The 13,981-nt window shown below is 36.8% G+C and overlaps 1 protein-coding gene across 1 annotated transcript; it reads left to right on the top strand.

The window, feature by feature from the left end:
* Positions 1-2,650: 2,650 nt before the first annotated feature.
* atp6v0d1 (ATPase H+ transporting V0 subunit d1) lies at positions 2,651-8,587 on the top strand. Its single transcript, XM_027137160.2, has 8 exons — positions 2,651-2,894; positions 5,258-5,429; positions 5,702-5,880; positions 6,068-6,147; positions 6,249-6,326; positions 6,660-6,836; positions 7,210-7,287; positions 7,550-8,587. The coding sequence occupies exons 1-8, from the start codon at positions 2,768-2,770 to the stop codon at positions 7,709-7,711; spliced, it is 1,053 nt and encodes a 350-aa protein (XP_026992961.1). The 5' UTR covers positions 2,651-2,767; the 3' UTR covers positions 7,712-8,587.
* The last annotated feature ends 5,394 nt before the right edge of the window (positions 8,588-13,981 follow it).

Raw genomic sequence — 13,981 nt, 5'->3', positions numbered from 1 at the left:
CAAGATTAATTTTACTTGCAAAGTTCATAATTTGGAACAATCTTGGTAAATTTCAGGCAAATATGTGGAAGGAAACCCAAGTTATGACACATTAAACTTTCCAGATGAGTCAAATAGACCCCAGGTCTGCACAAGGGTTGTATAAATATGATATGCACTATGGCAATAACAAACCTTAGCACACAATTTTTTTATATAAATTAAACAGACTATTTTGTATAGATAGGCCTTGAAGGTTTCCGTCACAGACAGAGGTTTGGCCTGCCTTGGATCTGAGCTACTCTGAGTGAGCAAATGCAAATGAGCCAGGCCTCACAGGTGATGGGGCCGTTTGCGCAACAAAAGGAGGAGAACAATGGAGCTGTAGGGGTGCTGGTAGGTGTGAGGTCCAGGGATTTTACGCAAAATTGCGCAGGTTTAGCAAAGCTAGTGTTGATCTAATTTCCAGTTTAGTGTGGTTCTGATGATGGAAAGTCTCACAGAGCACTTAATTGTAATGTGCTTTTAAGTTCAGATTGCTTAGGGCTTATACATGAACTTGCTTTTTTCATTCTACACAGCATCTGGGAAGAATAAACATGGCAATTACATGTAGTTCACATGTTCGAGTGCAGGGATTCATCTTAATTTCCCGGGTTTCGGGACTAGAGACTTAAGCACTTCTGTATGTCGCTCTGGATAAGGGCTTCTGCCAAATGCTGTAATTGTAAATGTAATAAACTCACACACACACACACACACACACACACACACACACACACACACACACACACACACACACACACACACACACACACACACACACACACAATTAAGTCTATATTCAATTAAACTGTGAAAAAAATACTAATATTGTCAACATGGCATCACAAATAAAATGTGACACCTAAAAGACATAACCCAGGCACTTCAGCTTTATAAGCTGTATTTTACCTCAGTGTGGCCTTTACAAGTATGCTTTTCTAACATTTTCCATAAAATGCTTGCACTAATGATATTGTATTCACACAACCATCCTGTCTAGACAAAAGTCTGGCTGTTTCCCTTAGAGCTCTCTCATTAACAAGGTGTTTCCATCCACAGAACTGGATGGTTTTTTGTTTGATTGCTACACAACCCTGTCAAAACTCTATATTGTGTGAAATTGTCTGAAATACTCAAGTCAGCCTGTCTGAAACCAGCATCCATGCCAAGCTCAAAATCACTGAGATAAAACGTTTTACTCATTTTGATGTTAAATTTGAGCATTAACTGAAGATAGTGATCTGTATGCTTTTATGAATTGACCTGATGACATTGTGTAATTTCATCCGTGTCCAGCACCATCACTGTTTACACGCTGTTTTGCACACATGCTGTCTCACATTTCAGGCGATTGCTGTTTTGCACAATACTTTATAATACCTCTTGCAACTGCTGCTATAATAGGAATGTGTTTATTCCAGTATTTCTGAATATACAGTATTTACACTGGTCGGTGCTGTTTTTGATTATTGTCTTTTATGTATTGTCTTTAGTGTATTGTCTTGTTTTTTTGTTTGCACCGTCTTTCAGTCTTTTGTCCTGCACTGTCTTTCTGTCTTTCATCCTGCACTGTCTTTCTGTCTTTTTTCCTGCACCGTCTTTCTGTCTGTTGTCCTGCACCGTCTTTCTGTCTTGTTGCACAGATGCACTTTACAGGGCTCTCAAGTATCACACATTGAGCATGACAGTCACGCATTTTGGTCTTTTGTCACGCTCTCCCGCCACGCATTATATTTGTCACGCAGAAAAACTTACAATTTATCATATATTTAATATGCCACAGCGCCCAAAATGTATCTGTCCTATGGAACCGGGCAGGAATCAAGCGCATGTCCCCTGGAGTTCTTCCCTGTAGATGAGCCTGCCACTTATCAGTCAATCAAAAAAAGAGGCTACACAATAACCAATCAGAAAATAGCACTATTGTATCTGGGTAAGATTTAATGATTCAAAGTCTACTAAAGATGGTAGAGCGTTTTCATAGCTCCCAAACTTTGGAATAGTTTTCCTGTTAGTGTTTGGGGCTCAGACACACTTTCCCAGTTTAAATGTAGATTAAAAACTCATCTCTTTAGTCAGGCGTACACATAATACATCTCAAAATACTGTGCACTATTATATCAGAATTGCAAATTTTATGAACATCAGATATGTTATCCCACTCCATTGCTTCTCTCTTCTACCCATCCCAAGGCATCCAGAAATCAGACTGTATATTTATAATCACACCCTCCAGTGTCACCCATATGAGGATGGCATGGACGACAAAACAGTCATACAAGTAGATTTATTTTAGAAAACAAATAAACAACCAAAAACTACGGTTATGTTTAGGGTTAGAGTTAGGGTTAGATGATCAAATAGGCCACGCCTACTCGATGACGCAATATCTGTTACGCTGTTCTTTAGAGACAGCGGTGCGGACTGATACATTTTGGGCGCTGCGGCATATTAAATATATGATAAATAGTCAAAAAGTTTTTTTTTTTGCGTGACAAAAGACCCAAATGCGTGACTGTCACTCTCAATGCGTGACACTTGTCAGGCCTGTGTTATATTTGGTCTCCTTTTTGGTAGCTTATGTGAGTGACTAGGACGTGCACAGCGAGGTCACGTGATCTGTCACATGAACAGCTGTTCCGCTGCAGTTCGGCCCACACACACAAACATTCACATACACTAACCTCGTTGAGGATTTAATACCCTGTACACCGTAGTAAGATAAAAACAAAAAGATTCCGACATGCCATTTTCGGAATTATATTTTAATGTGGATAATGGCTATTTGGAAGGGCTGGTGAGAGGTTTTAAGGCTGGAATCCTCACTCAGGGCGATTATCTGAACCTGGTTCAGTGTGAAACGTTGGAAGGTGAGCCTGATGTTCATGGGTTCTTTGTTAGCTATCAGACCTTCATACGAGTTAATGTTTTAGCCTATTTTTTCTATGTAGTAGCTTTATTTGTTATTGTTATTGAAGCTGGTTAAGACAGTTACCTAGCCGTTTTACCTAGCTAGCTAAACAGCGATTCGACGAGCTAGCATAAAACTGTTTAAATGCTATCTAATGTCATCCTGCTGTCAAACATAGCAGGTTTTCAGATTGAAATGTTCGGACTTATATGAATTAATATGCTGAAGAACGAAAACAAACCAAAACACTTCTGCCTTCAGCACGACAGCGTCGTTAGATAACTAGCTAGCAAACCGGTGCTAATTCTGACAGTTAGCCGGCTAGTATGCTAACGTGTCTTGAGTTCGTTCAATTCACATAAACTACATTTTTTGATAAATATTAAGGCAGGGTATTTTATAACAGTTGTTCACACGCAGGCCCAGATGTAAAATACTTCACTTTGTCTTGAGACTATACCAGTATTGCGTTATATACTACAGCTTTACTAGCTGATCATGTGATGTAGCTATGCTAATGTTACAGCTATGCTAAGTGTTACAGCTTACACAGCAGCGGCCTGAATATGCTCAATAATAACACATTTATGCTTCATATATAATGTGTGTGTGTGTGTGTGTGTGTGTATATATATATATATATATACATACATACATACATACATAAAATATAAATAATAATAAAATATAATATAAAATATTATTTATGTATATGTATGTATGTATGTATGTGTGTATGTGTATATATATATATATATATATATATATATATATATATATATATATATATATATATATATATATATACATACATACATACATGATATATATATATATATATATATGAGGTTACTGTTACTGAGTCACAGGGAGTTTTAGCTTCTTATTTTGAGGAACTGGAAACAGTTCTGTCACAATCTTGGAAAAAATAAAAAGAAACAAGTCGTCTGTTCATTCAGAGTGGGAACACATTTTACACCACTTCCATAAACCAACTAGAAGTCTAATGTAGGACTGAATAAATATCTGTAGTGATAACTGGTCTTAGGAGCCTCCAGTACTGTTCTCTGTTACTTTAAAAATCAGTTAAATTATTTTAAAAAATATACAAAATTGCTCTGATACCACCATAAAGTAACTTTAGATACTGTATGATGTAAACTGTTCATTTTCCTACAGCACTAGATAAAACATCTGATATGTTAACAGTGTCTTTAATAGAGAGCATGAAGGTAGGCACCCTGAGAGTGCAGAGCAAAATATCACCAAGCGTGGTAACTGAAAATTAGAGCAAGGTGCCATGAATTGCAGAAACAGATAGTTATTTGTGAATGTGTAGTAGAGAAATTGTATATAGAGATCCTGGCACATATGCGCGCACTTCAGTTCTCTGAGCATCGAGGCACTGTTGCATTAACATCTATTTCTGTTCAGATTTTGAACATCATCTCAACAGAAGAAGTGTGTTTGCACATTTTTTGATTCTGCACATTAGACAAAGGATGAAGGTGCCAAAAGCTTTCATTTCAGTTCAAGTTCAAGTTTATTTATATAGCACATTTACAAACAGCCACACGGCTGACCAAAGTGCTTCACAGTGCGTTTGATATTTCAGATACACTTAAAAAATACACAATAAGATAGTACAAGAAACTAAAATAAGAATTATTTAAAAAAAATAAAATAGCCAGTTTAAGACCATAAGATATAACAGACATAAAACCCTGGGCAATCATGAAAAGGCTAGAGAAAATAAGTGGGTCTTTAGCATGGACTTAAAACTAGAAATGGTGGGTGCCATCCTAATCTCTAGTGGCAGGGAGTTCCATAATTTAGGACCGGCCACAGAAAAGGCACGCTCTCCTCTACGCTTGAGCCGTACACGAGGGACAACCAACAAAGCCTGGTCAGATGAACGGAGACTTCAAATAGGAAAGTAGGGATGAAGAAGTTCAGATTCAGATTTCAGCTGTTTTATCTGTCTTTTAATTTGACACCTTGCACTTATTTTTAATGACCACACTGAGTGATACTGTTCTGCACGCTTATATCTTATATAACGTCACACTATCTATTAAAGTCACTGTTTAAATGCATTAACATATTAAACATAAATCATCTTAAAAATAAGGAGTTCATGGCTAGCAGAATATTTCACCAACCGGCATGAACGGAATAGCTATATAAAATGCTCCGGTGACACAACTTGTGTACGTTGCTTGTATACGTCTTACTTGCACATTTTGGCATTGAAACAAATTTTATTTGGTCTGAAAATAAATTCATTTGTGCTGCTTCATCTTGTGGCATTTTTCTTCTCAGATCTGAAGCTTCACTTGCAGAGCACGGATTATGGAAGCTTTCTGGCCAACGAAGCATCTCCTCTCACCGTATCAGTCATCGACGACAAGCTGAAGGAGAAGATGGTGGTGGAGTTTCGCCATATGAGGAACCAGTCGTACGAGCCTTTGGCCAGCTTCATGGATTTCATCACGTAAATAATTTGCAACATAAGTTGAAGTTGAATTTAGCAGAATAAAATTTACAAGCAAATAATTTAATTAGGAAAGCTGGCTTTTAATAGAATCTCTTAAACACAAATAGCTGGACAATATCAGCACCTTTACCTGTAACATTAAGGATTAAACTTTTTTGAATCAGTCAGCTTTCAAGTCATATCCTTTCACGTTTTTTTAATACACACTATATTATGAATACGTGGATTTTACAGCATTTGTTCACCAACAGTGTGTCTTACTATTGCAGGTACAGCTACATGATTGATAATGTCATTCTGCTGATCACGGGCACACTTCACCAGAGGGCTATCTCAGAGCTGGTGCCTAAATGCCACCCGCTGGGCAGCTTTGAGCAGATGGAGGCTGTCAACATTGCCCAGACCCCTGCTGAGCTCTACAACGCCATCCTGGTTGATACACCATTGGGTAAGATATTAAGCAGCTCAAGCAATTTTAGTGATCTAGCAATTTTAGTGAACTCATAGCAGTGTATGTTAAAGTTAAATTTACAACCAAAGCTTTAGTGTTATCTGAATGAACCTAACTTATTTTTATTCAATTTCTTCAACATTAAGATCTGTACTACACTACTTACTCATCTGTCTGCTTTCAGCTGCTTTCTTCCAGGATTGCATCTCGGAGCAGGACCTGGATGAGATGAACATAGAGATCATACGTAACACACTATACAAGGTAACAACCACAACTCACCTTTCAAGGAGAATCTTTAAATGTGATTAATCAACACAAAATGATGAGAACTATTAACTTTTTTTTCTTTTGTGCATGTTCAGGCTTATCTTGAGGCATTTTATAAGTTCTGCACCAATCTAGGTGGGACGACAGCAGATACGATGTGCCCTATTCTGGAAGTGAGTAAGCCTTTGATACAGTGAATATCAAAACTTTGGGATTGATTCACTTTCCTGAGAGCTGCAAGGCAAATCTCACGGTTTATTCAAGTATTTGTTCTAATGTGCTATCATTTCTATAATCACAGGTTACTTAGCCTGGGGAATTTAGAGATAATCCACAACAACAAGAATAAATTCTTGAAAAAAATATTATTGTTGAAAACAAAGGCAATAGATATGTAGAAGAACATGGAAGAAACAACACCCATTCCATTCTATCTCTGTTCTGCTGCAATGATGCTGCTTTACTACTGTTTATGTTCAAAGTGAGTTTTTTTTTTTTCCATTTAGTTTGAGGCAGACCGGAGGGCCTTTATAATCACAATCAACTCATTTGGGACAGAGTTGTCTAAAGAGGACCGAGCAAAACTCTTCCCTCACTGTGGAAAGCTTTACCCTGAAGGACTAGCTCAGCTGGCACGGGCTGACGACTACGAGCAGGTCAAAGCCGTTGCTGACTACTACCCTGTAAGTTCTCACAGAACACAGCTTGTATCAAGCGATTCATTTTAATTTGAATCAGGACAAGTGAACGGAGTTCAATCGAATCAAATCGAGCGCTTGTCATTTCAGTAATTTTGTTTTTTGTGCCTCCGTCTTTCACTCTTTTATGTGGAATATTGAAAATTAGCCAAAATGTTCCCAGCTATTTTTCTAGACGGAAAGTAGCTGGAAAAATATTAGAGCTTCAAAATATTAGAAACTTCCCAGTGACTTTATTTCTAAAAAAGAAAGCTGTTTAATAAAGCTGCAGGGAACCCTTTGATGTGTTTAAAGAAATCTGTGTCATGGACACATCACACCAACCACATCTTGTTTTTTGTTTTTTTTTCCCTCACAGGAATACAAGCTTCTGTTTGAGGGAGCTGGCAGTAACCCTGGCGATAAAACGCTGGAGGATCGCTTCTTTGAGCACGAGGTGAGCATGATCATGAGGAAGGACAGAGAAACAATGAGCTTAGTGAGGTTAGGAGAGGAGCAAAATGACCTCAGTGTTTGCTTCTGGCACCGAGTTATGTAACAATGACGTTAGTAATTAAATAATACACTGTTGTGGTACTAAATTGCAGTCGTTTAATACATCATCATAAACTGCCCTGCTAGTGTTGCATGGCTAACAGCTGGTTGAAACCCTTATGTTTTCCTCCACTAATGAAGCCTACATGTGTGTAATTTTGCAGGTAAAGCTGAACAAACTGGCCTTCCTTAACCAGTTCCACTTCAGTGTGTTCTACGCTTACGTAAAGCTAAAGGAGCAGGAATGCCGTAACATCGTTTGGATTGCAGAGTGTATTGCTCAGAGGCACCGCGCTAAGATAGACAACTATATCCCTATTTTCTAATGTTCCACCCTCTCATTAACTTCTGTCTGTCTGTCATTCACACCCTGTTATTTATAAGTTCTGTATATTTTGAATCATTTCTATAATATCTAATGATCTATGTTTGTCTTGAAGTCCAGCTTTCAGGCAACGGCTTTCTCTGCTTGAGATTTAACACGTTTACAACCTCAGAGAAGCCTCAGAGAATCATCCTGGATGATTTTTGCTTTAGTTAGTGTTGAAAACATTAATGTACTTAGCATCCTGGTCCTGCATCCATATTTTTTTCTTCATAAAAACAAACAAACAAAAAAAATCTCTGGAACATGACTATGGATAAAGCAAAAGTGTAATTGGACAATTTCAAGACTTTAAGGCTGCATAATTGAGTCAAACATTCCATTATTTTAACATGTCTGTATAAATATTACCAAATTAAACCTTGCTCTATAGACATAGAATACTTTTATTGTCATTGTACAGCTGTACAACTAAATCATGATACTTTTCCCTTGTAACGCAAATTCCAACACAGTCATTTCTCACAACTATTCAGTCGTAATGAGTATTACAAAAGCAGTGGTGGAAAAAATGAGATTTTATGATAGAAACATGCCTACGTGGACAAGTGTTGCATTTTCTTGCATATGGATGCATTATTCTGTTGAAGCTGATGTGAATTGTGCTGTTCTCTTTTTGTAAATGAGTCTTGACTAACTTATGGTGTAGATCAAATTTTATCAACGAGAGCCAGAAGTGGAAGGTCGGACCTATAGAAAAATATGATTTAAATGTGACCTCACATTCAGGTATCCCGTGCTGTATAAATTATACTGTATTTCTGTAACCTTGCTTGTGTATTGTGTTGGAGAGAATTATATGGAATCTGTGTCTAAATCTCTGTGAATGTCGTTATTGAGCACATGGATGGCGTTAAGTTTTTTTTTTTTACTAAAACGGCCAGACCACATTATAGATTTTTGTAATTCTCTTTTAAAAAAGACCATATATGACCTTTTTTCATATATAAAATATTTCAAACTGCTCTGATCTCCAGCAGGTGGCGCTAATGGTCTAGCCTTATTTTGTATTGCAAGTCAAATCAAGAAGCTTTTATTGTCATTCCAACCATATGTAGCTGACACAGTACACAGGGAAATGAAATAATGTTTCTTCAGGACCATGATGCTACAAAAATCGACAAAGATACATAAAAAAAAAAAAGCTAAGAGCTAAGGACTTCAGTAAACAAACAGCAGTTTCTCATATACAGATGCAACTGTACAGGTACAGCATAAGATGACAAGTGTCCCCCCCCCCCCCAACTCTCAATATTCTGATCTGTAGCTTCAGATTCTTAATCCCTAAGCTGCTACTGCAGTAGTTCTAGACTGAGCAATATAACATCATTCACAATTATACAGGTTTATCTCGAACTTGACCTGCAGCCCACCACTTTGACTGATTTGGTAAACAACAACAGTATGTCTTGTGCAAAATGCTGCCTTTCACTTTCAGCTGTGAATGTTCAGAACTCCCACATAGCATTTGCACTTTATGCACCAAACAACATAAGAAAAACAATGGGAATGAAATAAATGATTTGGGCTTGATCTACAGTTAGCTGCACTCCATAAATACTAAATGGTAGTTGTAGCCCAGTGATCATGAGGTCAAATCCTAGCACTGCCTAGCTGTCATTGCTGGGCCCTTGAGCAAGGCCCTTAACTACTCAGTTGTATAAATGAGAAAAAATGCAAATCACTCTGGATAAGGTTGTCTGCCAAATGCTAGAAATAAAAACAAATCCTGTATGGTTTGTGGTGAAATTATTTTCATTTTCTTAACATATTGTTGCAAAATATTAGCAAAACGTATATTCCAAAATATTTGATTGTTACTTGAAGGCATCGTTACCCACCCCCTACTGGTCATAGCACATACAAGCATACAGGAAATTGTCTTTCCCCAATCCTCTGTACACCCTAAAAATCTTATGAAGAAAAAAATATGAAACACATCAGATGAGTTGAATCAGGTGGTAAAAAAAAAAACCCTGTGGGTTCTTGAGTCTTGGTGCCAATGCTAAAATATCAAAGCATTATAGTTTCTAAATAATCATTATAACATTGCTCTGTGTTTATGTGTTACTTGCAGACAGACAAAACAACACCAACAAACTGTGTCACCCAATAATAACTGACCTGCCTGCAAAACAGGACAATCTCAAAGTTAGCTTAAGTTCATTCACCTCTAGCATGCGTACAGACACAAACACACACACACACAAACACACATTCCTTGAAGGTGTTTCTCTCCTTTGCCTCTGCATATGGCATTTATGACTTTTTAAAGATTTATGTCATGATAGCTGATAAATGGGATTTTTTCATGTGTCAGTTCAAAATAGTGCATGCTCTTATCACAGAATAGCACAGGTTTAATAAAGATAATCTCTAAATTGGATGGATACCTCTTCATAAACATGTAAGATTACTATTTTATTGCACTAACGTGGAAGAACAATTTGTATGAAACATGACTTAAGATCTATTGCACTGGATGTTGCTTAAAGAGTGGGATCAAAAGCTTATCAAGCAAGTCAGCAAGCCAACGCCTGTCACACAAGACATATTCTATAACATTTAATTTTAGCTTGAAGAAAATTAAAACTTTTAATACATACCATTAACACTGAAATATTTGTAATTTGTGCTTCCATTGCATTCATTGTTCTCTAATTATCTGCAGTATTTTTTTGCAGTTCAGCACAATGGCTTTTCTTTTCTCCTGGATTACAAATCCCCATAATTACTGGTGGGAGAAAGAATTGAAGATGACTCACAGAGAAGCCTTTAGTGTTTCTGCTGATGTCAGGAAACATTGTTCCTAGCTTCTCAAACGAATATCTAAATCCTCAGGACCACATGTAGTACATGAGAGAAACTCTCTAATTAGATATTTGTGTAAAGTACGGGTGGCTGAGAGTGTGGAGATCATTAAAAAGCCATTGTAAAGAAGGTAAGAAAGCATGTGCAGCAGGCTGAAGCAAGGGATCAGTCAGCTCTGAATCTAGTTAAACCTACACATAAACAAAAAAAAAGTGAAATTTGTCCTTTTTTTTCCCTTGTGAACTGCTCATAATATATAACAAATGTGATGGAAAAGCCCAAATCTTTTTGTTGAAGTCAATCTGTTTAATCACCAGACATGTAACTTATAAGCTGCATGCATCTACACTCTGGTATAAAAAGAAATCAGCTTCAGATTAATTTCTTCTTATGACTTGTATATTGTTTATAATTACCGATTTGATAAATAAATCCAAACAATCTTAAATCTTTTTATCTTATAAATGCTGAAAGGTTTAACCCTGCTGGCAAGATTACACAGCAGCACCTCTTCTTGGCCTTCTCTATGTTAAATAGTTCTTACTAGACCTTAGAAATTTTCACCCTTAACCTCAGTGGAATTTATCATTACAGATACTATGCTGTAAAATAGGAACACAGTAACCATGTGTTTAAAAAAAAAACTTATTTGGCAGCAAAATCATTAATAAATGTGAGGTCCAATATACTTGTATACTACAATATATTACTTCCATTCAGTTAATTTACTTAGTACTTTATGTGTACAGTAGGTTACATGCTAGTTAGCTAGCATGTAATCTACTGTACAAATAAAGTACTAAGGCTTTACAATCAGTTAAGAATTAACAAAGGTGAGAGGAAAGACTTTATATTAAACATTTCAGTTTGTTCATAACTGACAAAAGAACAAACTTCAAAACTGACATGTTGCCAAGTCATTAGTTATTACTTATGGATGTGAATTAGCATTATTCAGTTTACTAAAGCAAAACATCAGCTAGGGTAAATAGCTAATGTTTCGATTTTCATTGGACATAAAATTTCTACACACCCCTGTTAACATGGAAGGTTTAAGGAACTGAAGCCAAATCTGAGGGGGGACCTGAGGCAGGCTGTGAACAGGAGATGACCTTAGAATTTATTGGAATTTTATGTTTTTGCAAATAAGAGTGAGATAATATTGCCAATTCAGGATGATATATTTTTACCCCAAAAGTCTGAGTGGTACAATAAAATCAAAAAGTACTTCAACAAAGTATTAGTTTAGGGGTTTACAAATGTACAAAATGTACAAAATAAAATGACATTGCATTGTGAGATGCGGTCAAGAAGATTATGTGTAAAAGTATGTACACCCCAAAGCCCATTTGGGGTTTGGACCACAAACTCCTGCCACAGAATTGGAAGCACACAATTGTCTAAAATGTTTTCTGTCCATAGTTTATCAAGCTTGAAACCTAATTTCAGTGTATTTTTATTTGCCACCATTACTGATGTAGTTTTTAGAAAGGCTTTTAGATTTTTTTACATTCCAGGCACTATTTATCTCTCTATACCTCCTTTCCTCATGCTATTAAATAGCTTGATATATTTCTCATTGGTTTCACTTAGCTTTGGTAAGATCCCTCTCTGTGGTCTGGCTTTCAACAAGCCTAGACAACCCAGGCATCAAGCATGGGATAGGAACATAACCAGCAAACCAACACTATTTCATAACATGCGTCTGTACATCAATCAGAGACCAGAAGTTTCCATTGAGCAGAAATATTTGGCTTCATCATCACAAGCCTTACTGATGGATGTGTAAACAAGGCCTTCACATTCTCTCAGTGAGAACAGAATATTGAAAATGTGGTGAAAAGACAAAGAACACAACAATTACAATCTATCTGGCCACATAGTGTGGAAAACATAACATGACTTTTGATAGAGCTATCTAAACCAGACTCATCACTGTGGTCGTGAGAGGAACACAGCCAACAGGCAATTTATCTAAAACTTGATGTAGAAATCAGCTCTAAATTAAATTAGTTATCTGGCTAGTTTTTGACAAAGCTTTGTTTAACACTGCTCACTTTTTTAAATGTCAAAAGTTCACCATGGTTCACAGATCATACCTATATATGGATATTATCCTCTAAATTTCCCTTTTTTGTTCTCCCAATCTTTAAGCTCATAGTACCTTACAAGAGAAACAACTCTGTAACTCACTACACTCAGAAGACTCATTATATACGCTTACACATCGTATACCTTATTCCAGTAATATGCTATATAACAAGATTTTGGAGGCCACAAAGAATTTTGGCATAACAGTCAACCTTGTCATTAGCTATCACTGAAAATCTTATAAAGAAAACATAATTCTCTGTTTTTGACTTTCTGTTAGAGCTTTTTGCAGTTCTTTCAATTTTGACCAATAGGGTCATGGAGAGCCTGGAGCCCATTAATGGGACACCTAAGACAGTGTCCCAACCATTGCAGGGCACAATTGCACACATGCTTGCACACTATGGACAATTAGAGGTTCTGTTCAGTCTACATTGAATGTACTTGACTGGGGATTAAACCAGAGTACCCAGAAGAAACCCCTAAAGCACAGAGAGAACATGCGAACTTCAGGCACACAGGGCAGAGGCGGAAATCCAACTGCATCGCCGGGAGTAAATGAACATGCTTTCATTTACAACCAACAAATCTTATCTCTGGTTCATTACATCTTAGCAATGTCCAAGTTACATGTATAAAATCCACTATTGTACAAAAATCATCATTAGCATCTAGAATTTAAAAATCACTCATACAAAAAGTTGGGAAACTGCCCATTTATTTTCATCTTCCCTTCAAACTGTTCCCTTGATCACAGATATAACACTCTCAAATCACAATATGGAAATACACAACTTGACAGTTCTTGGTTTTCCTGGAAAGCTCTCCTTTTGTGGTCTTGAATCTATCACTAAAACGAGCATGACAGGTGGCCAAATAATTTTCCATCAGCTCAGCTTCTCAAATTGTTTTGAGAAGTTACAGGTTTAGATTATTCTAAGTGTCTTGGTGTAGCAGAAGGCCTTGTACAGGAATCCCAGCATCTGTTGTGCTGTGACAGTGTGCAGACCTGCTCTGTGTGAAGCCTCATACAAAGTGTTCTTGCGAGTGTTTGGAAATAAGAAATACTAAACCGGATCTCATGTAGTTTGGACACATGTTTGAATTTCAGAACATTTTGTATGAACAGAGTTGTAAAAAGGGGTACATGCAGACCTGATTCTTATCTTAAGCTTAAATTTAAAAACGTTTCATACAGTTTGGGTTGTTATGAATTGTTACTCAATTCTTGGAGTAGACGATACCACAGATTTTCTTGTAAAACAAATAATACAAGTTAAATCCTGCAACTAATATTAAATATCCACCA

Source organism: Tachysurus fulvidraco, chromosome 1 (assembly GCF_022655615.1).
Source record: "Tachysurus fulvidraco isolate hzauxx_2018 chromosome 1, HZAU_PFXX_2.0, whole genome shotgun sequence".
NCBI classification, from domain to species: Eukaryota; Metazoa; Chordata; class Actinopteri; order Siluriformes; family Bagridae; genus Tachysurus; species Tachysurus fulvidraco.
Note: the sequence above shows the minus strand (reverse complement) of the source record. Positions and strands in the feature narration are given on the sequence as shown.

Bases quoted from the DNA above. Each gene is read 5' to 3' on its own strand.
- atp6v0d1 (XM_027137160.2), top strand. From the start codon at position 2,768: ATGCCATTTTCGGAATTATATTTTAATGTGGATAATGGCTATTTGGAA. The intron at 2,895-5,257 runs GTGAGCCTGATG...TTTTCTTCTCAG, and splicing joins TCAGTGTGAAACGTTGGAAG to ATCTGAAGCTTCACTTGCAG. The intron at 6,837-7,209 runs GTAAGTTCTCAC...TTTCCCTCACAG, and splicing joins CCGTTGCTGACTACTACCCT to GAATACAAGCTTCTGTTTGA.